This window comes from Mauremys mutica, chromosome 1, assembly GCF_020497125.1.
Source record: "Mauremys mutica isolate MM-2020 ecotype Southern chromosome 1, ASM2049712v1, whole genome shotgun sequence".
Classification (NCBI taxonomy): Eukaryota; Metazoa; Chordata; order Testudines; family Geoemydidae; genus Mauremys; species Mauremys mutica.
In genome coordinates, this window is record NC_059072.1 from 111,037,888 (window position 1) to 111,065,369 (window position 27,482).

The window sequence follows — 27,482 nt, forward strand, 5'->3', positions numbered from 1 at the left end:
ACAGAACACTCAAGTTTTAGTCAGGGGAATATAGTACAAGTCATGGACAGGTCACATGGCTGTGAATTTTTGTTTATTGGCCATGACCAGTCAATGACTTTCACTAAAATTACCCATGATTAAATCTTAGCCTTAATGATCACACAAAGTGGCATAACTGCAGGCTCTCAGCCTGCGCCAATTTTCCTCACTCCTTTAGGAAGGAAATCTAGATAAATAAAATAAAAATAAAATAATGGAGATATACTTATCTCCTAGAACTGGAAGGGACCCTGAAGGGTCATCAAGTCAAGTCAAGTCCAGCCCCCTGCCTTCACTAGCAGGACCAAGAACTGATTTTGCCCCAGATCCCTAAGTGGCCCCCTCAAGGATTGAACTCACAACCCTGGGTTTAGCAGGCCAATGCTCAAACCACTGAGCTATCCCTCCCCCGATAATGTCTATTGGGGCCTTACTTTAATTTCTGGTATCATCCAGTCACTATGGAGTAGTCTTATGTAACATTTTTCTCGATTAAAAATACCAAACAAACAAAACACCCCATCAACTCCCCCTCGCCCCCCCCCAAAAAACTAGTACCAGGCAACAAGTGATTCAACCCTATTTTTGCAGTTTGTGTGGGAGGGGGATGGAATAGCTTCATACATATGTAAGAGGGTTTTTAGAACATAACGGCTGCTGTCTTCATTAAAGATCTGGGAGAAACCATAACGGTCTCCTTATATCAATAATGTAATGACCTCATCTACTGGTAAGTGGCTACACAGCCCTCAGTAGGGAAAATTGTGCACACCCCTACCAAAAGGGGGGAAAAAACTTCTCAAATACTTCATCTGCTTGCACCAACATTTTGCTTTAAACAGGTCTGTTTCTTTAACTGTAAATTTCTGAAGGCTACATTGTCTGGGTAGAACTTAGTTCAGTTTGGCGCATGGCAGGATGAAATCTAATCACATCTTTCACACATTGCTTTTTGTGGGTGGTGGCAGCCTTATTCTTTTCAGGTATTTCAAAAGGGTTTCAGTTTATGTTCATAAATGGTGAATGGAGGAGTGCACATTTATTAACCCTTGTTCAATTAAAGCTTTCCTCAGCAAACTCCCATTCTACCCCAACGCATTTTCTTTCTGAATTGTACTTCCCTCATCTCCCACCGTCCAAATGTGTTTAAAACATCCCTAAAAACACCTGAACTGCTTTTATCAGGCCTAATACTGAGATATTCATTTTAGTGGGATTTATTTAATAATCCTCAAGATTTCCACAAGGACAAGAACACTTAGCAGGCTGGACTTTAAATGCAAGTGAGCTAGTAGTGGTTAAAAGAGACAGGATCTCTCAAAACAAACAGGACCCCCCAAGCTGCAGAAGACACCAGCCCTTCTACATAGCTCCTCACCACAGACGCAGTGTCCCTGGCTTCCTCCAGACCATCCTCCAGTTCACTCAGGGATTCCAGATCAAGGTCTTTGTCCTTCTCCATTAACTCCTTCACCCTCTTCCGTCTATTCTTACTGCTTCCATAAATCCCAATATCATTCCGAGGGCTCAGAACCTTTAAACACAAAGGCAACAATGTAAAATCCAAGGACACTAGTCAGATGAACCGATCCAAGGCACTGAAGCACAGATGAGAACAATATACTATGGAAGGATTACACATCATAGTAGAAACTTTTTCCTTCTTCCCACAAAGCACAAGTTCTACTCCACCTCCTTAGCAGTAATAGCAGAAACCCTCAATACACAAACTCACCCAAAGGAGACTGTATATGACCAAGTCCCTCCTTGACACGGAACTGAAATTTATGTTTGACATCATATGGAGGGGTAACCTATAACTTGTATGCCCTCTTCCAAGGTTGCAGAGGGACATCAAGGCCAATTTCCTGGCTTTGATACATAACTGACTGCTGCTCACCTGTAACAGGGTGTAGCTTGAGTTCTTCTTCAAGAAAGTCCTTGCCGTGCGCTCCCTCCAGGCACGGGCTGCTGCTACCTGTGACTCCACCTGTGGCAGGGCATCAAGACGTACTGGTATTGGACGGCCTTTTGCAGACAAGCTCTCCAGCTGCTCCAGATAGGCGTAGTTGCTACAGTTCTGGGGTAGAACACAATACTCTGAACTCCAGCACTGAACTTAATCATTGACCAAACTTTGCTCTGAAACCCACCCACCATCTGACTGATATTTGGATAGCTATTCCTGTGTAATATAAACTTACCATTTAATGGACAATCTCTGATGGAACTGGCTGGCTCAGGGAACTAGTAATCAGATAGCATTTCACCTTGGTTGCTTGTTCAAATCCAACCAGGTTAACAGTAGCCCAAAGTTACTAGCTGATGGTTGCTCAGAAGCCCATGTGAAATGTTGATAGTTCTCAGTCTACCTCCCAGTAAACATGTGACTGCATCAAAAACACAGCACCACCACCAATGGCAGACTCAGCCCAGATGTCAAGAACTGCATGGACCATGGAGATAACTGTCCTCTCTTCCCTAAAGGTGACCCTCTTAGCCAAGGCTGAGGTACATAGGTAGGGTAGTGCCAAGGGGACTTGCTCATGTTGTACCTATTCTGTAGATAGAAGACTTCTGTCTCCAGGGCTGTCAAATCTGGCACCGAATGAAAGCACTAAATACATGTGGAATAATCAAAATTAAAAAAAAATCCTTTGCACAGTCAGCTCAATGACTTGGACACCTGGATGTACTGAGTCTGGCATCACAGCTACGCACCTCCAGTGGCAATTTGTAGACCAAACAGTATTAAGACCAAATAAGGGCCTTTACCGAGTTGCATTTGGGGCAATGGAGAAAATTGATGGCCTTTGTGGTTCATGGTGGGGCCCGTAAGAAAGGGAAAAAGAAAGGAATAGGTTTCCCATGGGGGAACAGATGGCAGCCCAGAATGAAGAGCAAAGAGTTAAAACATGGAAAGAACAAGGTAAGCAAGTTTAAAAGTTCAAATAAGCTTCCCTTCCCCTCTGAACACCTTCGAGGACAGAGCTGTTAAGAGAAAGGAGCACATGCCAACAGATTTCACTGCCTGCTATTAGCCCTACCTGAATGGCCTCCACTTTGGCTGTCCAGTCTCTAGCTCGTTGCAGGGCTTCTCTCAGTGCCAATACATTGGGCAGGTAAGCTGGGATGTTCTTTGCTTCATTCACAATGCTTTCCAGGGCCATCATACTTTGTCGTGGTCTAGCATGAGAAAAACCTGATTCCAGCCTTATCTCAACAAAGTGTCAGTGAAGTGAAGTCAGGTGGCAGGGCAGCTGTATCACTGCACTGCAGTGCAAGATACCACAGCACTTGTCTTAGAGGGAGCTGTTCACTACTAGATGCCAGCAGAGATGAGGCAGTTGATGGCCTATTCACCACCAAGGTCAGAGGACACTGCACCAGCAACTGACCTCAAATTCAATCTTATGACCTTGACAGGAAGCTGGTGGTGGTGACAATCTCATGAGAGTAAAGAAACAACAGTAAAGTCATTCTGGGAATGCTTAGGTCTCCTCCCCGGGCCACTGCCAACCCCAACAGGGCATAATCTCCACTACAACAGTTCACTACTCGCAGTCTAAAAACTTAGTGAGACAGACAGCGTCAAACAGTGAAGAAACTGGCTAGATTTTCACAGCCCTGCTCATCACTACGTTCCTAAGACAGACAGGATATTTACTTAAGGGGACATTCTCCTTCGAACTAAAGAGGACTTCTATGACATAGCATAGCTACCAAGGGAATGCTCACCTTGCCTGCAGGCAGACCTTGGCCTTCTCTTCCCATCTCTCGGACACTGTAAGCAGCTCCTGCAGCTCAGCCATGGCCTTTTCTACAGCATGATGTGGTGCCAGCCCCACACCTGAGTCAATCAGCTTCTTCATCACATCCAGAGTGACCCTCTGAGGGTCTGAGAGGGTCAACCTCACCTCATCCAGCCAACGTGCCTGCTGCAGCTCTTGCTTCAGCCGGGGCAGTTCCGGAAGTTCCACATAGAGGCCAGAGCCCATGTCTATCAACATTTGCAGCTTGGAAGAGTCTGGGATCTCATCCATCATGGCTTCTTGAGCACGCTCGTGAAACTCCTCCACATCATCCAAAAGGTTCTGAAACAGATGTACAGCAAGCATAGGCAGCCATTCAGCTACAAATATGCACAGTAGAATCAAAGCAAGAGCTGTCCAGCTGGTCAACCAGCTGTTTCAACTTAAAATGACCGGCCACGTAAAGGTTCAGAGCTATTCCAGCTATATGCCATCTAGACTATTAAACCATCAACATTCACAGCTGCAGGTAACAGATGATCTAAACTAAACACGTACCAGTGTTTGCTAACCTACTCAGGATGGTGGAAAAAGAACCAATAGATGGAAGCTGAAGCCAGACAGTGTCAAATTAGAAAGTTAGAAATCAGGCATATATTTTTAACAATGAGGGTGATTTACCACTGTAACAAAATAGCAAGGGAAGAGGTGGATTCTCTATCTCTTGGGCTCTTCATATTAAGACTGGATGCCTTTAAGGAAGATATGCTTTAGCCAAACACTAGCACAAGTTATTGGCTTCAGCACAGGAGTGACTTGGTGAAATGTAAGGGCTGGTGATAGATCATGAAGTCAGACCTCCTGTGTTATAGTCTCTTCCAGCTTTAAACTATGAATCTAGTGGAAAATACGAGGGGGGGGGGAATTTCCTCATTTTGCAAATCCATTGGTGGTGGGATTGCGTGGATCACTGTCCCTTTCATCCAATACCTAACAATGAGTAACATTAATGCCAATGTCCACCACCTACTTAAGGGGAACACCTGCAGTTGCAAATAATCTCATTGTTTCAGAGCCCTCTAATCTTCAGAGAGTCAACAAGCTTCTGGTTTGTGACACCCCAAAATTTGCAAGTTAATGACTTTATATCATGAGCTTTATTGAATGGGACACTAAGGCCTGCCCTATAACCGTTTTTGTACTGTTACAACTATTTTGATGAAAAATTAACCCTCTAAGTGAGATAGCTATATCGGTACAACAGTGAAGGTGGACATAGTTATGCCAGTATAAATGTGTTTATTTTGGTATAGCTTACTCCTCTACTCATACAGGAGGAAGATCTACCAGTCAAGCACATTTATACTGGTATAACTGCATCTATTCTAGGGAGGTTCATAGATTCATAAAGTCCAAAGCCAGAAGGACCATTGTGATCACCTAGTCTGACCTCCTGTATAACACAGGCCATGGTATTTCCCCAAAACATTTCATAGAGCATCCATCTTTTAGAAAAACATCCAATCTTGATTTAAAATTTGCCAGTAATGGGAGAATCCACCACAACACTTGATTAATTGTTCCAATGGTTAATTACCCTCACTGTTAAAAATTTACGGCAATCTCCTGGTTGTCATCTGGCAAGGCTTTTTCTCAATGGAACTGTCACAGATGCAATCAAATACCTAGATATAAAAGTACCAAGAAATATTAAGAACTTGTAACGGTAAATTTAAATTCTGTACTCTCTCAAGTAACTAATGATACAAATTGGTGGCATCCTCTTTCCCTGAGCCTCTGGAGGAGGGTAAATACAATAAAAAATAATAATCTGCCAAGGCTCCCCTGTATTCTAAGTGGCCCACTTGTATATACCCCTCCATCTTATTTTAGAGAAGTTAACAACAATATTATTAGAGCCTTTCTGCAGGGTCCTGGTCAATGCCCACTACTAACACTTAAATTCCAACTCCCTATAGCTAAGGGGATGGGGGGATTGGGTTCCCAAACACCCCCAAATTATTACTATGCTTTTATCATGTTACAGGTGTAAACTGGTTCCAAATGCAGCCACTCTTATACCCACATGGGTGGCTATTGATGCATCCAATTCCCCTTGCAGGTCTGCTGGGTTCTTCTTTTTATCTGATGGAGAAAAACAAGGTGCCTACGGTAGCAGCCGTGAGAAGAGTCTGGGCTATCCTGAGAGATAGCAATTTCATCCTCACTGTCATACAACAGCATATATCTGGGGTAACCCAGTCTTGCAAATTTAGGGGGAAAAAATATAATTTGGAAGAACTAGCTGAGCAAGGGAATTATATGGATTTCCCAATTCCTCACAGATGAGGGTGGTCTCTCTTTTCCAACACTAAAACAACGATATCATTTGCCACCTTCAGCAGAGCGGCAGTACTTACAGCTAAAACCCTTACTAATGTATCAATTTGGTCTGCATGTCCTAAGACGGCCATAGGCCCCAGAGCTACCAGGAACAGCTTCATAAACTCCCAGGCCCACGTCCACAATGCATGTTTTACTAACAAAGAGGAACTGCATTGGTTTGGAATTTTGTGAAAGCATTGGAAGGGAAGTTATCAAGCCATTAAAAGAACCCCAATTGCAGACCATGTTACGGCGTGTTAAAAATGCTTCTGTGGATTTCAGGCTACAACTGATTCTATTCCAAATCTACTGGGTGCCACAGAGGTAGTGCAAGATGGGGGCCTTGTCCTCGGACATTTGTTGATGCTTTAATAAAGAAAAAGGAACTCTGACGCATGTGTTGTGAGACTGTCCAACAATCAGGCAGCTGCAGAAAGAGGGGGATACAAGAGTGAAAATAGGGCTCCGCTTCAGTAACCTAGCCTCAGCTGAAAATTATATCCTAGGTAACTGTACCTACTATGCTGGGTTTAACTCCACCACACAGACACTGACTCAAGGGCCACAATTATTACCAGGCGAATGATTTTACAAAAATAGAGGAGTAGACTTCTGCCCAGAATAGAGGAGTGGTATTTGAACCTGTCTGATTAGCAGCAAAAGAAATAGCTTATCAACGTAGAAAATAATTATATGAATTCAAAGAAATCTGGACCTCATTTCTTGATACATTCAGATAAAGAATGCTCAGAGCACTTAACTAATGCCAGACTTCCATTCCACAGGAATCCGTAACGTTCTCTTTGTTAAACTATAACAGATTGAGCTCCTTGAGTCTAATCACTATAAGGCATGTTTTCTAATCCTTTAGTCATTTTTGTGTCTCTTCTTTGACCCTGCTCCCATTTTTCAACCTTTTTCTTCAATTGTCAATACCAGAACTGGACACAGTATTCCAGCAGCGGTCTCACCAGTGCCAAATAGAGAGATAAAATAGCCCCTCTACTCCTACTCAAGATTCCCCAATTTTTGCATCCCAGGATCACATTAGCCCTTTTGCCCACCTAATCATTCTGGGAGCTCCGGGTCAAAATCAGAGTCTCTACTTCCCAGGATAGAGTCCCTCCTCCTGTACATATGGCCTAGGTTCTTTGCTGCTAAATGTACACGTTTACATTTAACCATATTAAAAAACATGGTTAGCTTCTGTCCTATGTACCAAGCCATCCAGATTGCTCTATCAGTGACCTGTAATCTTCATTATTTACCACTCCCCCAATTTTGGGTCATCTGTAAACTTTATCAGTAATGATTTTATGTTTTCTTCCAGATAATTAATACAAATGTTAATTACCCTAGGGCCAAGAACAGATTCCAGCGGGACCTCACTAAACACACCCATTCGATGATTCCCCTTTACAATTGCTTTTTGAGATTTATGAGTTAGCCATCTTTTAATCTTCATGTGTGTTAATTTTACATAGTTCTGGAGTTGCTTTTTTTTTTTTTTTTTTAATCAAAACATCATGTGATGCCAAGTCCAATGTCTTACAGAAATATAAACCTATTACAGCAACACTTATTTTTATCAAACTTGTAATCTTATCAAAAAAGTATCAAGTTAGTCTGAAAGGATCTATTTTCTATAAACACATGTTGATTGGCAATAATTACATTACTCTCCTTTAATTTTTTATTAAGCGAGTCCCATATTAGCTGCTTCATTATCTTGCCCTGGATCGGTGTCAGACTGACAAGCCTATAATTATCCAGATCATCCCGTTTACCCTTTTCAATATTTCAAACATTTAAAAAAGTTACCCTTTTTAAAGTGGTACAATTTCTGTATGTAGACAAGGCCTTAGTATTTTCAGATGCACTTGCAAATGAGCAGGACACAGATATTAGCAGACTGTCCATTTGAGGTACAGTTTGTAGCGTGTCTGTCAGGCAAAACTGCATTTAAAACAATGCAGATTACCTGGTAAAGTGGGGGGAAATGGTTACTACCTTTTTGTAACTCTTGTTTTTTGAGATGTGTTGTTCATGTCCATTCCATTCTAGGTGTGCACATGCCCATGTGTACAGTCATCAATTTTTTTTTGCCTTAGCCGTATCCGTAGGGCCAGCTGTGGTGCCCCCTTGAGTGCTGTGCTCATGCATCGGTATATCAGGCGCCACTGTCCCTATGCCCTCTCAGTTCCTCCTTGCTGACAATTCCGACAGGGGGCAGGAAGGCAGATAATGGAATGGACATGAGCAACACATCGAGGAACAACCATGACAAAAAGGTAGGTAACCGTTTTTTCTTCTTCGAGTGCTTGCTCATGTTGATTCCATTCTAGATGACCACAAGCAGTGTCCATGAAGGTGGGCTCGGAGTTCACAGTCTTGCAGCACTGCTCTGCCAAAGCCAGCGTCATCTCGAGCTTGCTAGGTAAGTGCATAATGAGAGACGACCAGGTAGCAGCTTTACAGATCTCTTGAACTGGTACCTGTGCCAGGAAGGCCGCTGATGACGCTTGTGCCCTGTTCGAGCGTGCCATCACAATTGCCAGCGGAGGCACCTTTCGCAGCTCATCACTCTGCTGAATGCAGGCCTTAATCCAAGACGAAATCCTCTGAGCAGACACTGGGCGACCTTTCATTCTGCCTGCCACCGCAACTAACAGCTGCATAGACGTCTGGAACGGCTTCATTCTATCTATGTAGAAAGCCAGCGCCCTCCTGACGTCCCAGGTGTGTAGCCTGTGCTCCTCATCTGACGTATGAGGTTTCGGAAAGAAGAAAGGTAAGTATATGTCCTGGCCAGTATAAAACTACCCTGGGCCACAATGCTTGTCCTTGTAGAGGACCGTACAATGGTGGTTCTGAAGCAAGCACCCTGATTTCAGACACCCTGCAGGCCAACGTTATTGCAACCAGGAACGCAACCTTCCACGAGAGAGCAGGAAGCCAAAGGCTCAAAGGGGGGCCCCCATGAGTCTCGACAGCACAAGATTCATGTCCCAGGGAGGGATGGGATCCCAGACATGTGGTAGAGATGCTCCAGGTCTTTCAAAAACCAGGCCATCATGTCGTGAGTGAAAAATCAACCTGCCTTGGAACAAAGGATGGGAAAGCAGAGATAGTGGCCAGGTGGACCTTAATTGACAACATGGACAAGTCTTGGGAGTTTGAGGTGCAGCAGATAATCCGGGATCTCCTGCAGTGGGGCCTGCTTGGCTTGTACATGCCGCTCCGAAGCCCAGCGTGTAAATCTTTTCCATTTGGCCAGATAAGTCGCTCTGGTGGAGGCTTTCCTGCTACCCAGCAAGACCTGCTGAACATGGGCCAAGCAGGCCCGTTCATCTGCACTTAGACATGCAGCAGCCAAGCCATCAAGTGCAGCGCTGCCAGGTTCAGGTGCAAAAGACTGCCGTGGTTCTAGAACAGTAAATCCGGACAGAGGGGTAGCTGCAGTGGGGCGGCTACCAAAAGGTTAGACAACGTGCCAAACTCGTGCTGGCAAGGCCACGCGGATGCTATTAGGATAATCTTTGCCCTGTCCTGCTTGATCTTCACAAGGACCTTGTGAATCAACGGCACTGGCGTGAAGGCATACATCAGTGCCCCCGAGCACAGAATGAGAAAAGCATCTGATAGGGAGCACTTGTCCATCCCCCAGACTGAACAGAACACATGGCATTTCCTGTTCTGCCTGGACGCAAACAGGTCCACCTGGGGAGTTCCCCACCTCTGGATGATTATTGCTGACCACCTCTAGATGGAGCAACCACTTGTGGCGAGACAAGAAGGTTCTGCTGAGGTGATCTGCTAAAACATTCCTGGTTCCAGGCAGGCGCGCAACTACCAGATGAATGGCATGTCACACACAATATCCTAAAGGCAGAGCGCTTCTTGGCAAAGGACCGATGACCTCGCTCCACCCAGCCTGTTGATGTAATACATTGTGGTGGTATTGTCCATCAGGATCTGCACCACCTTGCCCTTCAGGTGGGGCAAAAAAGCCTGGCAGGCCAGGTGAACTGCTCTGAGCTCCCTGATGTTGATATGGAGCGCCAGTTCATCCCACAACCAGCAGCCCTGAGTGCTTATTTCACTCAGGTGGGCTCCCCAGCCCAGGTCCAAAGCATTGGAGACCAGAGTCAACAACGGGGACACAAAGAGAACTCCTTCCAACACCGACCTGGGGTTCAACCACCAATCCAGGGACAACCTAACGTGATCCGGCACTCTCACTACCTGGTCTAGGTCATGCCTATTGGGGCTATAGACCAACGCCAGCCATGACTGTAGGGAACGGAGATGGAGCCAAGCATGATTTACAACATAGGTACACATGGCCATGTGGCCCAACAACCGCAGGCAGGTGTGAGCCGTGGTGAGCTGGTGATCCTTGACATGAGAAATCACGTCCAACACAGCCTGAAAACACGCTTCTGGAAGAAAGGCTCTGGCTCGGGTGGAGTCGAGAACTGCCCCAATGAACTCTATTCGCTGGACTGGCGTTAAGGTGGCTGTCCTGGTCCTTCACATGTGTTTCCCCCAGGCACTTGAGGCAGCTGCTGTGGGGGTCACTTACAGGCATAGGCCTGTTACAATCCAGGCAGGGATTAAACCTCAGAGATTTAAGGCATGCCCCACCTGGGGCGAAGTCCCTGCTGGAACTAACTTCTAACTACAATTAACTACTTAACACTAACTACTATAAACAAACTATTTACAAGACCCTAAGACTCGAAGTTAGAAGAAATGAAACTGCTAGTCCTTGCTATGCAAGGAAAGGCACTCTGACTAACCACCACGGGTGGCAAGAAGGAAATGGGAGGGTGTAAGGGCGGCAGCGCCCAATATGCCGACGCATGAGATGGCCCTACAGATACTGCTAAGGCAAAAACTCCAATGACTGCGCACGTGCACACACCTAGAAGAACTTCTGCTATAAATGCTGAAGTTGATTGCGCTCTTGTAGAATGTGCTGTCAGGACAGGCGGAGCAGGATCCTTTGCCAGGTTGTAATATACGGGGATGCACGATGTGATCCATGATAAAATTCTCTGGGATGAGACAGGAAGACCTTTCATCCTGCCTACAATGGCCATGAATTGTTGATTAGTTTTCTGAAACAGCTTAACTCTTTCTATGTAGCAGGCCAGTGCACCTCTAACATTTTGTGAGTGGAGCCTTTGCTTTTCCCTGGTTGGCATGTGATTTTGGATAGAAGACCATTAGAGGAAGATTGCTATAGAACTGTGAAACCACTTTTGGAAGGAAAGCTGGATGAAGACGCAATTGGACCTTGCCCTTGAAGGATACAGTGTATGCTTGTTCTAATCTGAGGACACGGATCTCCGAGACTCTTCTGGAAGAAGAGCTGGCCACTAAGATGGTAACCTTCCTGGACAGGAAGAGCAGGGAGCAAGTCACCACTGGCTCAAATGGGGGTCCTGTCAGTTTTAATAATACCAGGTTGAGGTCCCAGGGAGAGACTGGTTGTTGCACCAGGGGTACAACCTCTCCAGGCCCTTAAGAAACAGATCAGAGATGTTGTTTGAGAACACAGATTGGCAGTTTACCCAGGGATGAAAGGCTGAGATCACAGCAAGATGGACTCTAATAGACGCAATGGTTAGACCTGGTCATTTCAAGAGCAGCAAGTATCCCAGAATAAAAGGTACCGATGAGTTTATAGGTGAGACACCCTTCTGTGCAGATGAGATAGAGAATCTCTTCTACTTTGGCTACTAAGTGGCTCTAGTGCAGGGGTCGGCAACCTTTCAGAAGTGGTGTGCCAAGTCTTCATTTATTCACTCTAATTTAAGGTTTTGCGAGCCAGTAATACATTAACATTTTTAGAAGATCTTTCTCTAAGTCTATAATATATAACTAAACTATTGTTATATGTAAAGTAAATAAGGTTTTTAAAATGTTTAAGAAACTTCATTTAAAATTAAATTAAAATGCAGAGTCCCCTGGACCAGTGGCCAGGACCCGGGCAGCGTGAGTGCCACTGAAAATCAGCTCACGTGCCGCCTTCGGCACACGTGCCATAGGTTGCCTACCCCTGCTCTAGTGGATGGCTTCCTGCTCCCTATTAGGACTTTGCGGACATGCTCAGAGCATGCTAGATCTGAAGGGCTCAGCCATGGAGCTTCCAGGCCGAAGCTGGAGTGACTCAAGGTTCAGGTGATGCAAGTGGCCACGGTCCTGAGAGATCAATCCTTCTATCGCTGTACCGATACCTGGTGTCCCCACTGAGAGATCGAGGAGAACGGTGAACCAATGCTAGCAGGGCTAGCCAGGGGCTATCAAGGTGACTTACGCTCTGTCTCATTTGATCCTCAGCGGGACTTTGTGTATGAGAGGAATAGGAGGAAATGTGTAGAAGAGATGAGCTGTCCAAGGAAGGAGAAAGGAGACTGCGAGAGATCCAGCACTATGCCTACAAGAGAGAATAACTGGAGACACTTCCTGTTGTGCTTTGTGGTGAACAGATCTACCTGGGGAGTTCTTCACCTCTGGAAAATGGCTTTCACGACATCTGGAAGAATGGACCACTCGTGGTGGTCGGAGAAGGATCTGCTGAGGTGATCCAATAGTTCATTCTGTGACCCCAGAAGATAGGAGGTCCTGAGGTGGATCGAGTGTGCTGTGAAAAATTCCCACAAGCGAAGCACTTCCTGACACAGGGGAAAGGAGCAAGCGCCTCCCTGCCTGTTGATATAAAACAACACCATCGTGTTGTCTGTGAGAACAGACACTTTCTTGCTGGAACATCTGGCAAGCCAAGAGAACTGCCAGAGCTCCCTGACGTTGATGTGTAGAGAGCGCTCTTCCGGAGACCAGAAGACCTAAGTTCTGAGGGAACCCAAGTGAGCACCCCAGCCCATCACTGAAGCATCCATAATGACAGATATAGATGGTTGGGATCTTGAGAACAGGACTCCCACGTGCACAGTCAGAAGTCTAGCCACCAGCTGAGGGAGACTACCATTGACAGGGGAGCTGCGATGACTGTGTCCAAATAGGGTTGCCCTGATAAACTCTATCCTCTGAACCGGGGAAGAGGGTAGATTTCTGCATATTCATCAGCAGACCGAAGTCCTGGAATGTTGAATGGATTAACTTTATATTGGGACTCCACCTGGACCCTGGTCCAACGCACTTGGTAAACACTTTCTGGGCCACCAACAGGCCAAATGGGAAAACTGCGAATTGGTAGTGCACGTGATTCATGACAAACTTGAGGAACTTTCTGTGTCCCGGAAAAAAAATCAAAATGTGAAAGTAAGCGTCCTTCAAATCAAGGGTGGCATACCAGTCCCCTGGATCCAGAGAGGGGATGATGGAAGCCAAGGAGACCATCCGCAACTTTAGCTTATTCATGTATCTGCTGAGCTTTTGAAGGTCCAGAATTAATCTGAGATCACCGTTGGCTCTTGGGATTAGGAAATAGCGGTTGTAGACCGCTGAGGCCCCTTAATTCCAGAGGAACGTCTTCCACGGCTCCCACCCTAAGGAGCCACTGCACCTCTTGGGTTAGAAGTTTCTCATGAGAATAGTGCCTGAATAGGGACAGGGGAAAAAATGAACTGAATGGTATATTCCATTTCTATCTTGCTTAGCACCAAGATGTCTGTCTTGATACGGGCCCATGCCCAACAGAAATGGGATAAACGGTCCGCAAATAAAGGGGAGCCTGGATCCAAGTTCTGTGCTGGTATTTTGTCCCCGAGCGTCCCATCAAAAGGCCTGCTTGGAACCCCCCGAGTGTCGGGGGGGGAGGAGGAGCATGGACTCAGACAAAGATTGGGGAGGCCTTCATCTAAAGTCCCTGCTCCTCTTCCTGTGAGAGTCCTGTCAGACAGCTGGCAGAAAGATTCGAGAGGCTGGATGAGGTTTATAATGCTTCCTCATGGGTGCCTGGGTATAAAGATCTAGGAACTTCAAGTTAGCCCTGGAATCATTTAGGCCATGTTGCTTGGAAAAGACTCCAAACTGACAGAGCGAAGTGCCCTCAAAAGGAAGGTCCTGCATAGTCTGTTGGACCTCATGAGGCAGGCCCAAAGATTGAAGCCATGAGCTCACTGATGTCGAGGTACTTGGTGCAGAGTCTCAATGTCTCAGCGCCAAGAGAGGTCTTAGCACTGCCTCCATTAAGATGGACTTCAGTCTAACATCCCAATCTTTTTTGGTGGTGGGCTTAAAGTCCCTACAGATCTTACAGCACTCCCGCACATGAGCTTCCCCCAGGCACTAAAGGCGGCTGGAATGAGGAGTTGCTCAAAGGCATAGCCTTGTTACAAGAGGCACAAGTCTTGAAGCCCAGTGACTGAGGCATACCCTGGGGTGAAGAATAAAATGGAGAAATACTAACAAACTTAACTATATACAGTAATAGACAGAAAAGTCCACTGAGAAAAGTACTTGTAAAGCAAGAACAGTAGTTCCAGCAACCATCATGGGCAGTAAGAAGGAACTGAGAGCGCGCGGGTCGGCAGGGGGCTTCATACAGGTGCTCTGAGCTTGTGACTCCAGAGCATATCAGAGCTGATCCGACAGATGCCACTGAGGGGAAAAGAATTCAGCAGCTGTGCACCCTATACTGGAATGGACATGTGCAAGCACTTGAAAAATCCCAAATTTGAGTCAGCACTTTTGAGTCTACTCCTCAGGCCCCAGAGTGTCATGGCAAATATCTACTTGTCTTAAATTAGAAATTAAACGATGAAAAATCCCATTCAGTCCATCACCCTGCCATTGAAGAACTGTTAATGCACTTTACTGTTTTGTCTGATCTAGTTTTAAATCATCCCAGATGATGAGATTTCCATAATTTCTGTTGAGAGACTATTCCACAACCTTCTCAGAGTAAGTTTTCCCTGCAATTCAATTTAAGTTTCCCTTTAATATCTTCTCTTTACTCTTAGCTAGGTCCCCTCAAACCATTCTAAATAGTTCCCCTCCTTTTCTTGGTGTTTACACCCTTCAAATGTTTGTAGATTTTTGTTCACCACTATCTCTTAACCAAGCTCAGCACACTTGGCAGTTTCAACATTTCCTCAAATCAATGCTCTCTAGCCCTTTACATTTTTCTTTCGCAACCTCTTCCACTTAGTCAGAGTTTTCCTAGTAATGTGGTGCCTAGAACTGAAAACAGTACAGGCAAGTACTGTAACTCTATTTGTACCCCATACCAGGTGATGCTTACATACAAAAGCTCCAGACAGCTTCCCATCCCCTTGGGATTAAATGGGGGTGATCTCACATTCCAAGTGATAAAACAGGAGATAGCAAAAACTCTCTTTCATTTTGAATTTTTTTCCCATCTGAGTTAAGATCATTTTTCATGACCTTTGTCACCCAGTCAGCCAAAGCACAGTAACAATGCCCATACTCTGCTCAATTGCACCAAAGCAGATTGATGGAAGTCAGAAAACCTTCTTATTAGCTAAGAAAGAAGAAGCCTGGAGAATAGTATAGTTCTGAGAGAAGTGGGGGAAAAAGAGACAAAGAAAAAATCAGAAAGGGCAAAACTACAGGAGAGGTAAAATTACCCTGCACTCTATACTGGGAAACTTCACCTGGTGTCACAAAACCCAATCCCCGAACAATGGATGCAAAACCTACCTTTACTTGTCGGGCCTGGCTAATGACACATGGAAGACTGAATAGCTGTTGGACAAATGCTTTCAGCTCCTCCACCGTCAGCTTGGTCCGAGTCCTCCCGCTTTCTGGGCTCAGCCTGCTGTATGAGCAAAGAGATGCAAAGTTACAAACAAGATTAGATGAAACAGGGGGCAACACACTTGCGTGAGCTCCGATCAGTAGAGAGTTTCACGACTATCAAGAAGTTTAAAAGTCTCATCTCTTCAGTGTTCATGGGACCATACATTGAATCTCCAGTCAATTCTATTCACAGGCACCACAGAGCTACCAAGTGTTATTAACAAGAAGCCAGTAAAATCTCCATCATCTCCCCAACTTGCGCACTGTAATTCAATGGCAAACAGTTTCTACTGAAGTGAACACAATGTACCATTACATCAGGAGGAGCCACAACTGGCAATAGGTTAGGAGTAGCGGATGTGGCAAACAGAAGTTACTTACCTTACAGAAATTGGAGCTTTTTGAGATGCTTTTGTTCACACAGATCCCAACTGTATCCATGTGCAAGCCTAGCAACTTTTAGCCAGAAGTGTGTCCTTTGGGGCTGCATGTGTGTCCTGTGCACCCTCGCACTCCCATAGTGAGAGGTTAAGAGGAAGCTGCCACAAACAGCACTCAATTCCTTCACTAATACAGAAATCCAGATAAGGGCTCCTTATCAGTGGTGAAGGAGGGTGGGTCCTAGGATGTGTGTGGACAAAAGGATCTTGAAGAACTTCAGTAAGTGTAAGGTAAATAACCACTTTTCTTTACAAGGTAGGTGATTGGAATCCTAACTAAATAACGACTGTAGAACTGCCCTGCCAAGCTGCACATGTGGTCTAGAAGCTATCACAGTGGAGTAGTGATTGATAAATGTATTAACTGAACTTCAAGTAGCTGCTCTACAATTTTAGAAATAAGGACCCCCTCTGAAACAAGGCATAGATGTGAACTTTGAAGAGCATACCCTAACTCGTGAGGGACCAGGTAGTTTACTCAACTAGTGAATTTTCATGCAATCTGCATCCCATTTAGAAAGTCAGAGGATACAGCCTGCCCCTTATACTTATTACCAAAAGGTACAAGAAGTCTAACTGATTTTAAAAAATGCTTTGTTCTGGAAAGTTCAAAGATTCTAGTCCTGAAACCGTCCAGTGTGTGGAGCTTAGTTTCTGCAGGAGAATCATGAAGCTTAGGTAAAAATACTGTAAGCCATTAAATTGGTTTAAAATAAATTCAAATGACTTCTGGTAAAAATTGTGGACATAGCTTGAGCGTAACTCTGCCCTTATGAATCACAGTATATGGAGGGCCAGCCAAATCATGAATTTTGTTCACTCTGCTGCCTCATGTGGCAAGAAGGAACAGAGTGGCGGTTGGGACGGCTCTGCCTTTTATACCATCTCTTTAGGGGGTGTGAGGGTGCACAGGAAGCACATGCAGCCTCCACGGATTCTGGGCTTGCGTGCATGCACCTAAAGCAGGATCTGTGTAGACAAATGCTTGAAGAACTCTACTTTATGTTAGTTCCAGCCTCTCACTGCCTAATGGTCCCAGCAAAGATTCAGCTGCCACTATGTTAGATGCTACACAAATACATAAGCTAGTCCCTGCCCTAAGAACTTATAGTCTTTTATTAAAAAAAGGACACCATACAAGAACAGAGCAATGGGCACACATCTGGTTAGGAGTTCATTTGTTTTTAAATAACCTGATTCCTCTCCATCTGTTCAAACAGATGCCATCAAGACAGACAAATTTTGGCACTGTGATTCCATGTGCTCTGGGAATGCTCCTAAACCTGTATGCTTTGAGCAGAACTTAATTGCAGTTTTATTTTTTCTTATCAAATAAAATTGTGCTACAAGATAAACATGCAATTTTAAATCTATTGGATGTTAACTGGAAGCTGAATAAATCTGAAGACTTTGGCTAAGCAGAGCACTAATAATTACTAAATGATTGGAACCTCCAAAACCAAAATCCAAAAAGCAAACCAACAATTGAAGACTGGAGTACTGATTTTGTAAGCCTGGCCACCATGGGAAAGAGGAAGTTACTCTCCCTGTGCAGTAAAGATGGTGCTTTGAGATGTGTCCTTCTATGGGTCCTCCACTATAGGTGTATCTGTGTGCCTGCAACTCTGATTGGAGATTTTAGATATCAGTGTCCGTTTGGCCCACACCAGCGCTCTCCCTCCCTTGTGCTCTACCTCGAGGCTAACTAGTGCTGCACGGGTGAACCACGTTCAGTTTCTTCTCCACTGCAGAGCCCCTATTGGGCATCCAAAGTAGAGGGGAGAAGGGTGGGTTGCACATTTGAAAGGGGAGGGACGAAGATATTGGGGCTATGTTTGGAATTACACCAGACCTGGAATAGTCTCCATTTTTGCAGGTAAGTGCGATGAGTAGCCAATTTTCTACTGTGTAATAAAACTTCTTTCACCTCTTCAGAGAAGCAGCTCTACATGTTGGAACCATGAAGAAGCCAGGCCTTGAGCCAGAAGATCTGTAGGTTGGGATAGAGGATTTGCCAGTCATTCTGGGAGAGGAAGAGGAGGGAGTTGGAAAGGGATTGGTAGATACAGGTACCACATTTGTCTCCGCCAGGTGGGAGTAGTCAGTATAACTTTTGCTTTTTCTCTCTTCATTTTTATCAGGACCTTCGACAGCAGAAGGAATGGAGGTAAGGTGTATAGAAGGACTTTATCCCATGGGAGAAGGAGAGCATCTCCTAAGGAGCATTTCCCGAAACTGGCTCTGGAGCAATAGAGTGGGCATTTCCTGTTCAGGTAAATAGCAAACCAGTCAACTTCTGGAGCTCCCCAGTGAGAGAATATGTGGTGGAGCACAATTGGGTTCATTTTCCATTCATGGTCCTGTAAGAACTTGCAGCTGAGACTGCCGGCTGTTATCTTCCTGGCAGGTAAGCAGCTGATATGACAACATTATGGCAAATGCACCAATTCCATAGTTATAGTGCTTCCATGCACAGGGAGAATGATCTGGTGCCCCATTGTGAATTTATATAGAGCACGCATGTTATGTTGTCTGTCGTGATTTTTGTGTGGTGTCTTTGATTAGTGGAAAAAAGTGTGTGAGAGTATTTCTAACCACTCTTAGTTCTAAGCAGTTGATATGGAGAGTCGATTTTGGGGTGACCATTTGCACTCAACCTTGCAGTTGTTCAGGTGGGCTCCCCAACCTATTAGGAATACATCCATTTTTAGAAAAAACGTTTGGGGTTGTGTGAATGGGACCTCTGCACAGATGTTCACTGGGTCTTTCCAACATTCCAGGGAGTGCTTGACCCTGGAGGGTATACACACTGGTTTATCTAGCATGTTCTTGATTGGTATGTAGACAGACCTGAGCCATACCTGTAAACATGTCATGTGAAGTCTGGCATGAGAGATCAAAATGTGCATGCCGCCATGTGTCCGAAAAGCTGGAGACAATGTCAGGCTGTCATCTGTGGGCTGGCTTTAACTGTCTCTATTAGTGTGGGCAGGGTGTGAAATCTGTCACAGGAGGAACGCTCTTGCTGCATCAAGATAGACCCATATAAACTTCAAGCACTGTACTGGACTCGAGGTCAATTTCTGAGTGTTGATTTGTAAGCCCAGTTGTGTGAATGTTTATCATCCTGTGGGTGGCCTGTAGGGCATCGTTCAAGGAGCAGGCTCTGAGGAGACAGTCATTCAAATATGGATAAATCACGTTCCCCAAGGTGCACAGATGGGCCGCTACTACAGAGAGGACCTTGGAGAATACTTTGGATGCGGATAAGAGGCTGAAGTGAAGCATCCCGTATTGGTAATGATCCAGACGGAAGATAAACCTGAGGAATGATCTGTGGGATGGTTGGATTGATACATTGAAGTAGACATCCTGTAGGTTGATGGCCGAGAATCAATCTCCCTGTTCCAGAGATGGTATAATCCAGGGGTTCTCAAACTGGGGGTCAGGACCCCTCAGGGGGTCGCAAGGTTATTATATGGGGGGGTTACAAGCGGTCAGCCTTCACCCCAAGCCCCACTTTGCATCCAGCATTTGTAATGGTGTTAAATATATTAAAAAGTGTTTTTAAATTTATTAGGGAGCTCACACTCAGAGGCTTGCTACGTGAAAGGGGTCACCAGTACAAAAGTTGAGAACCACTGGTATAATCACTGCTGGTGCAACCATCTTGAATCTTTGTGCCTTCACGTATTCGTTTAGTGCTCTTAGATCTAACATGGGTCACCAATCTCCATTTCTCTTGGGAATCAGGAAATATTGGGAATAAAAGCATTTGCCCCTGAGGTGAACAGGAACTGGTTCTAGGGCCCCTAGGCAGAGCAGGTGATCTACAGCAGAACCTCAGAGTTACAAACACCTCGGGAATGGAGGTTGTTTTGTAACTCTAAACAAAATGCTTTGGTTTACAACTGAACATTGACTTAATACAGCTTTGAAACTTTACTATGCAGAAGACAAATGCTGCTTTTGACCACCTTAATTTAAATGAAACAAGCACAGAAACAGTTTCCTTACTTTGTCAAACCGTTTTTTAAAACTTTCCATTTGTGTTTTTTTTAGTAGTTTACTTTTAACGCAGTACTGTACTTGCTTCAGTCTCTGCTGCTGTTTGATTGTGTACTTCTGATTCCAGATGAGGTTTGTGGTTGACCGGTCAGTTTGTAACTCTGAGGTTCTACTGTATTTCCTGTCTTAGCAGTCTCTTGTGAGAAGGGTCTCTGAAGGAGAACAGGGAGGGATGCAAAGTGGATAGAGTACCCAATGGAAATGATCGCCAAGACCCATCTTTCACAAGTTAAGTCTTCCCAATTTCAAAGGAAAAGAGCAAGGTGACATTCAAAGGAACATGGGAGGTCTGTAGGTCGCAGCTGATGTTGTGGGGAATGGTCTCCCAAGGGCTTGACCAAGGCGTCAGAACTGATGTTTTGAGGTTGAAGACTGAGATGTTGAGGATTGAAGAGCTGACAGTTTACACGTCTGAATCCTAAGGCCTCATAGCCACATTCTGCTGTTGGGCACTGGAGCAGTTGGGATGGCTGGGAACTGGATTTCCTCTTCTGTCCCAGTGTGTAGATCCCTAGTGAGCATTGGGTGGCTCTGGAGTCCGTTAGAGTATGGAGTAATAAATCAGTCTTATCTGCAAAAAGTTTGAAGCCTTCAAACAGGAGGTCCTCAACTGTCATGTGTACCTCCCTGAGCAGTCCTGAGAGGTGTAACCACAACACCTGTAGCATCATGACCATTGTCGACACTGAGTGGGCTGCTGTATCCACAGCATCTAGCACAGTCTGGAGTGCCATTCTCTGTACCAACTGCCCCTCATTTTTGATGGCCTGAAACTAGTCCCACTGTGCTTTGGCAGGTGGTCAATAAATGCATTCAGTTTAGCAAAATTCATGTGGTCATATTTCACCATTAAGGCTTGGTAATTCGCAATTCTGAATTGTAAAGACACCGAGGAATAAGCATTCCTACCAAATAAATCAAGTATTTTTCAGTCTCTGTCATGAGAGGTAGATTTATTGTGATGTTGGCCACAGGAATTTACCACATCCACAACAGAGCTGGATTGAGGGTGAGAAAAAAGGAGGGCACATAGTACTTTTTATCGGCCCTTTTGCATGTTGGTGCAATAGAGGCTGGCATGTGCCAAATGACCTTAACAAGAGCTAAAAGCACTTTGTTGACTGGGAAGGTGATTCTCAAGGAGGAAGAGGAGGTATGCAATACGCCCAGTAGCTTATGGTGGGTATCTTTCACCTCCTCGAGCGGAATTTGAAGTGTGTATGCCAACCTTTTTGTTAGATCCAGAAATAGCTTAAAACCATTCACAATGCATGGTGGAGGGGACATCACTGCCTCATCTGGGGCAAAAGAAGGAGCTATTTGTCATTGGTGTAACCTCCTCTTCTAGTCTGGCCTTTTGCTCCTCAAGTAGCCTCTTGAGGTTCTGGGGCTCTGGATACTGAGGCTGATGGAGACCGTCTCGATTTCTGGTGGGAGACATTAGACACCCGAGAAGTATGGTACCTGTAGGCTGCCCATGGATCCCACTATGGCCACTGGGGAAAAGGGCATGGGTGGTGGTACCCAAGGTGGCCATATCAAGGGTGTTGAAGCTCGGACCGAGGGTGCAACTGGGAGCGCCCTGGTGTGAGGCTAGTGAGTGGATATCCTCCTGGTCACTGAGTCCTTGCTGGATAGCAGTGGAGCCAACAAAAAGACTGGAGGTGAATGACCAGATGCTGGTGATGATTCCAGGGATCGAGAGGTGCTCGTTACCAGAGCCCCGGTACCAAGGAGCAGGACTCCAGAATCTCAGCCACCATGAGATCTCTGGAAAATCAAAACTCCTGTGGTATCGTGGTGATGGGTACTATCAGATCTTGTCCGTCCTGACTCGGCGGTACCGAGGAAACTGGTGGAGATCTTGCATGAGATCAGTCTGACAAGGGTTTTTTGGAGGTAGTCGTGTTGGTACCAATTTCACAGAGACAGTAAAGTCTTTGCTCTTGCGTTTGGCAGGCAGTACCACCACTTAGGTGCCTATGCCTTGCAGGTTTTTGGTTTTTTTAAACAGGAAAGCCAACAGAAACCCTATAAAGCTAAGGAAAAAAGAGCAATAAACTAACAGGAGCTAAACATTATAAAAATAAGTAAAGAGAAAAGGACTGCTTTTCGCTCAGTCTCAGGCCAGGGATGATAGAAAAGGAACTGAGGGTGATTTGCCTGTGCAGCGCTAGTTAGCTTCAAGTCAGAGCACAAGGGAGGGAGACTGGATGTGCAGGATGAACCGACACTGCCTGTGCAGATACACCTACAGTTGATCATGCACAGGAGCACTATTCGAAGGAGACAAAGATGAAGAATTGTATACCATAACAGAAATATCCAAGAAAAATTCTCAGAGCTATGAAATCCTTTCCTGGAAGTATCTAAATGATCCATGCTCTGTCCCTCGCTTCCCCCTTCTCTCTACCCACTTCGTTCCCTTCCCAACTTTATCACCATCCTCTGAAAGTAAAATAAAGAGTAGAATCAAACTTAAAATATTTTCTTTAACTAGCTGGATTTTTATAAACAAATTTTGTTTGATTGTAAATTGGGTAATACAAATAATTGATTTATATTTTAACCATTCACATTATATATAATCAAATGTTTCAAACTAAGGTTATGTAAGAAATGGTTAATAGATTAAGAGAAGTTTATCTATAGCTATGTTTGCTTATTCAGTACAGACTTTTAAAAATTAATAAAAAGTGAATAGAAAAAAACCTGGTGCCTGACTGCCACGTTTTCCTTGAAAGTATTAAAATAGCAGATTTGCTCTGCTTTAGCTATTTTTATCTCTGTCTCTTACTTTTTTTAAACTATTTTAAAATACGTGTGTGTGTATTAAAGGGAGAACTGATAGTGACCACTATGTTTAGGTTACCATTAGAAAGGATTCTTGAGAATTTTCTTGAGTCTCTCTCACACCTGTAAAAGCAACAAAGAGTCCTGTGGCACCTTATAGACTAACAGACGTTTGGAGCATGAGCTTTCGTGGGTGAATACCCACTTCGTCGGATGCCATTTTTGTATATTGCCATTCCACAGTTTGACCGATGTACATAGCAGAGGGGCATTGCTTGCATATAATGGCATATATTACACATTGGTGGACGTGCAGGTGAATGAACTGGTGATGGTGTGGCTGATCTGGTTAGGTCCTGTGATGGTGTCACTGGTGTAGATATGTGGGCAGAGTTGGCATCAAGGTTTGTTGCATGGGTTGGTTCCTGAGTTAGAGTTACTATGGTGCGGTGTGCAGTTACTAGTGTTATCCTTAGTGTTCATCTAAGCTAATCATTGTCTGGAACCGGAGCCAAAGCCCAGAAGAAGGGTCTGATGAATCTGTGAGCTGGAACAGTGTATCAGCAGCCTAGCAGTAACTTGAGTGTAAAAGTTTGGAGGATTCTCCATTCTCCAGTGTTGGTACTGTCGTCAGTGCTGAAGTTATGCAGGTGAGCAATTCCCATTCTTGTTCTTGACACCATCACCGGTTCATTCACCTGCACGTCCACCAATGTAATATACGCCATCATATGCCAGCAATGCCCCTCTGCTATGTACATCGGCCAAACTGGACAGTCTCTACGGAATAGGATAAATGGACACAAATCAGATATTAGGAATGGCAATATACAAAAACCTGTAGGAGAACACTTCAACCTCCCTGACCACACAATAGCAGATCTTAAGGTAGCCATCCTACAGCAAAAAAACTTCAGGACCAGACTTCAAAGAGAAACTGCTGAGCTTCAGTTCATCTGCAAATTTGACACCATCAGCTCAGGATTAAACAAAGACTGTGAATGGCTTGCCAACTACAAAACCAGTTTCTCCTCCCTTGGTTTTCACACCTCAACTGCTAGAAGAGGGCCTCATCCTCCCTGATCGAACTAACCTCGTTATCTCTAAACTGCGTCTTGCTTGCATATATATACACACCTGCCCTTGGAAATTTCCACTACATGCATCCGATGAAGTGGGTATTCACCCACGAAAGCTCATGCTCCAAAACGTCTGTTAGTCTATAAAGTCCCACAGGACTCTTTGTTGCTTTTACAGATCCAGACTAACACGGCTACCCCTCTGATACTTCTCACACCTGAATTGTTTGCAGGAAACCTATGATATTGAGGACGTCAGTCCTCAAGCTACAGAAACCGTTTTCGTTTTCCTTGAAACTCCTTTCAGCTTTGGCTAAGATATAAACTGCTAAAAGTTAACATTTCCCTTCCCTCCCTTGCATTCCTCAGAAAAATTCAGTGGCCTGCCAAATTAATAACTCTGGCTGATACCACCATCGCAGCACTAGCATGGTTGGAACATACAGAGAACACCTGGGTACTGCCGGAAGAGGTAGGCTTCTGGGGGGGCAGGAGAGGGCAATACAGTATCTCTGATGCTGCAAATAAGCAGAGGGCCGTTTCCCATTTCCACTTATGTACTTGACCCACACTAATTTGCACTTACACTTTTATGTTGTTTAACCCTATGATGTTTTCTGCTGACAAACAAGCTGCTTTTTTGTCATTTTCATTACTTTTACATTTTTGTTATCTGTCTCTTTCCCTGCAACCCCGTCCATGGTTAAGGCTGCGAATCATTCACAGAGGTGACGGAAGTCACGACTTCTATGACTTTGTGACCTCCGTGAATTTTGCAGTGCTGGTGCGGCTGACCCCAGGACCACCCCAGCAGCTGGGGAAACCCAGGGGCCATGCGCACCGGCTGCTGCTCTGGCAGCCCCAGGCAGCTGGTCCCCAACGTTGCCCTGGAGCAGCGGTCTGGGACCAACAGTGATGGGGCCGCAGGCCACCCCTGGCCTGCGCCAGCAGCGGCAGGGGGGCCCTGGCTACCCCCTGCACAGATAGGCGTTGGGAACACAGGCCACCGCCTTCCCCTCCCCACCAATGGCAGGGGGCCCTGGGCCGCCCCCAGCTGCAGCAGGGCCCCAGGCTGTCCCCCCGCACTCAGCAGCAGTCTTCAGGAGCGCCCCCTCCCAGCAGATAAGATTTAGTCACAGGTATTTTTAGTAAAAGTCATGGACAGGTCACGACTGTTATTGCCCGTTACCTGTCCATGACTTTTATTAAAAATACCCGTAACTAAAATGTGGCTTTATCCATGGTCATTGAAACCCTAATCAGCACCCGCACCCCCGCCTCCCTCCCTCATGCTTCCATACTTCAGTACAAAGTTCAGCAGCTTGTTTGTCAGCAGAAAACATCTCAGATCTGTGAAAGTATGGTCCCCTACCACAGCATTCCTGCCACTACCCTGCCACCGGAGAAAGAAGATGGTGGGCTTCTATCCAGCCATGCTGGAAGCCTCAGGGGCCTTCCACTTCAGCATCCGAGTGGCAGGAGGAGGGTATAAGATGACATATGTAGAAAAGATTGAAAAGCTTCTGGCCTTACTTGTGTTTTTGCTTTTTGCTCAGAAGCAGCTGTGCCACCGAAGCACAGGTCTCTGCCTCTTTCACAGCATCTCTGAGCCTGCGGAAGAGATCATTCTCTGGATACTTCCTGTCTTCAGCATCCTCCAACATCACTCTCAACTCAATCACATCTGCAATAATAGGATACAAGTAGTCTGTGCGCAAAAATTAACACCATCGTAGTCTGTTTCACTAGTCCCCAAACAAGTTCCCAACATGCTACCTAGATCTGAAATGCACAGCAGCAATGGAAAGCATCTATCTAGTATTTGTGTGACTTTCAATTAGATCCATCTCTCTCCACTTCCACTAAGAATATCCCTCCTTTCACATAGCTGGAATACCCCACCTCAATCCAATACCTGTGTCACTCACTGGAAAAATGGGCTGAACAAAGGGGGGATTCCCCCAAACAACCTGCTACAGTGTGCCACAATGGAAGTCTGACCTTTCTTGTGGTTGAGGTTGGCAGCCAGTGCCTCTGTAACTCTACTGACCCAAGTGTCGTAGGACTGTGCTCTAACTTTCACTCCATACAGAAGAGAAGGGAGGTCCTCTAATGGATACCGGTACCTGTAGAAAAACAGGGAAAAAGCAAAAGCATTAAACCTCCTGTAATACATAGGAAATCAGTTTCTATTCATAGAGATCAACAGATGAGGGTTAAGAAGCTCTGTATTACACCAAGATTCCTTGGCCTCATGGGAAATGAGGAGGCTATTCCTGCTGGTTAGAAAGAGGTAGGTGAAAACAACTGCTGTATTTCACCATAAGTTTCTGGGTAACAAGACAGAATGCACATGGGAAAGGAGAGATGGGGAAACTTGTGTACCTGAGACACTTTTTCTGCATGGGACAGGGACACAAGTCAGTCGGATGATACAGGCATACGAGCCGCTCTGGATTACAAGAGCAAGTAAGAGCAGACAAGAAGCACGTGGTCCTGCAGGCTGCACACTGACGCTCATCATCTGGAACCAGTTCAAACACCTCCTCTTCTGACATCAGCACTCCCTGACAAAAATTTGACACTTGATAAGGACATGAGTCAGAGAAACAGAACACTTCCTTTCAAGAAGTCTTGTATTAGCCCTGCACCGCGCCAACAGGATGAAAAGCAGGAGCTGCACTCACTGTACTCACCATCTGCACAACTGATTCCCTTAAGCGTGTTTCCTCCTCTGTCATGAGAGTCATTTCCTTGCAGACCATGGCAGCAAGCCCCACATCCAAACACTCTGGATCTGCCGCCATCTTGAAGATCAGCTCCTCATGAGAGAAGACGCAATGACGCCTTAGCCGTCGGTAATGATTCACACACTGACGTCCAATGGGAAGCTAGGAAATGCCAAGCAATAACACAGTCATTATTTGGGGGGCATGTTCCAAGGGGCTGTCCCACATCTCTCCATTTTGCCTCCCTCAACAAGAGTTGGGAAAAGGCATACTTAGAAATACATCAACTAAGGAACAGTGTCTTTATGGAGGTAACCAATTATAATGGACAAATTGCGTCAGTTATCAAAGACAAGGTCTCCAGAACCTACAGAATGAGAGCCATGTTTTGCATCTTTTTTTAAATATACAAAAAGCTAATGGACGTAGGTATATGGATTACTGAAGCCCAATGGGTTCATATTTTAGACTAAGCAAAAGGAA

General features: G+C 45.2%; 1 protein-coding gene across 2 annotated transcripts in view; it reads right to left on the reverse strand.

Annotated features, from left to right (window-relative positions):
* Window positions 1-27,482, reverse strand: part of KDM5A (lysine demethylase 5A) — an 82,965-nt gene that overhangs the window by 18,284 nt on the left and 37,199 nt on the right. For both annotated transcript variants that reach the window (XM_044991077.1, XM_044991086.1), the window contains 9 exons: window positions 26,967-27,161; window positions 26,656-26,837; window positions 26,272-26,396; window positions 25,804-25,954; window positions 15,792-15,909; window positions 3,760-4,115; window positions 3,069-3,207; window positions 1,922-2,101; window positions 1,400-1,555 (listed from right to left, as the gene is read on the reverse strand). In XM_044991077.1, coding sequence (XP_044847012.1) covers window positions 1,400-1,555; window positions 1,922-2,101; window positions 3,069-3,207; window positions 3,760-4,115; window positions 15,792-15,909; window positions 25,804-25,954; window positions 26,272-26,396; window positions 26,656-26,837; window positions 26,967-27,161 — 1,602 coding nt within the window. The remainder of the gene's footprint in view (window positions 1-1,399; window positions 1,556-1,921; window positions 2,102-3,068; window positions 3,208-3,759; window positions 4,116-15,791; window positions 15,910-25,803; window positions 25,955-26,271; window positions 26,397-26,655; window positions 26,838-26,966; window positions 27,162-27,482) is intronic.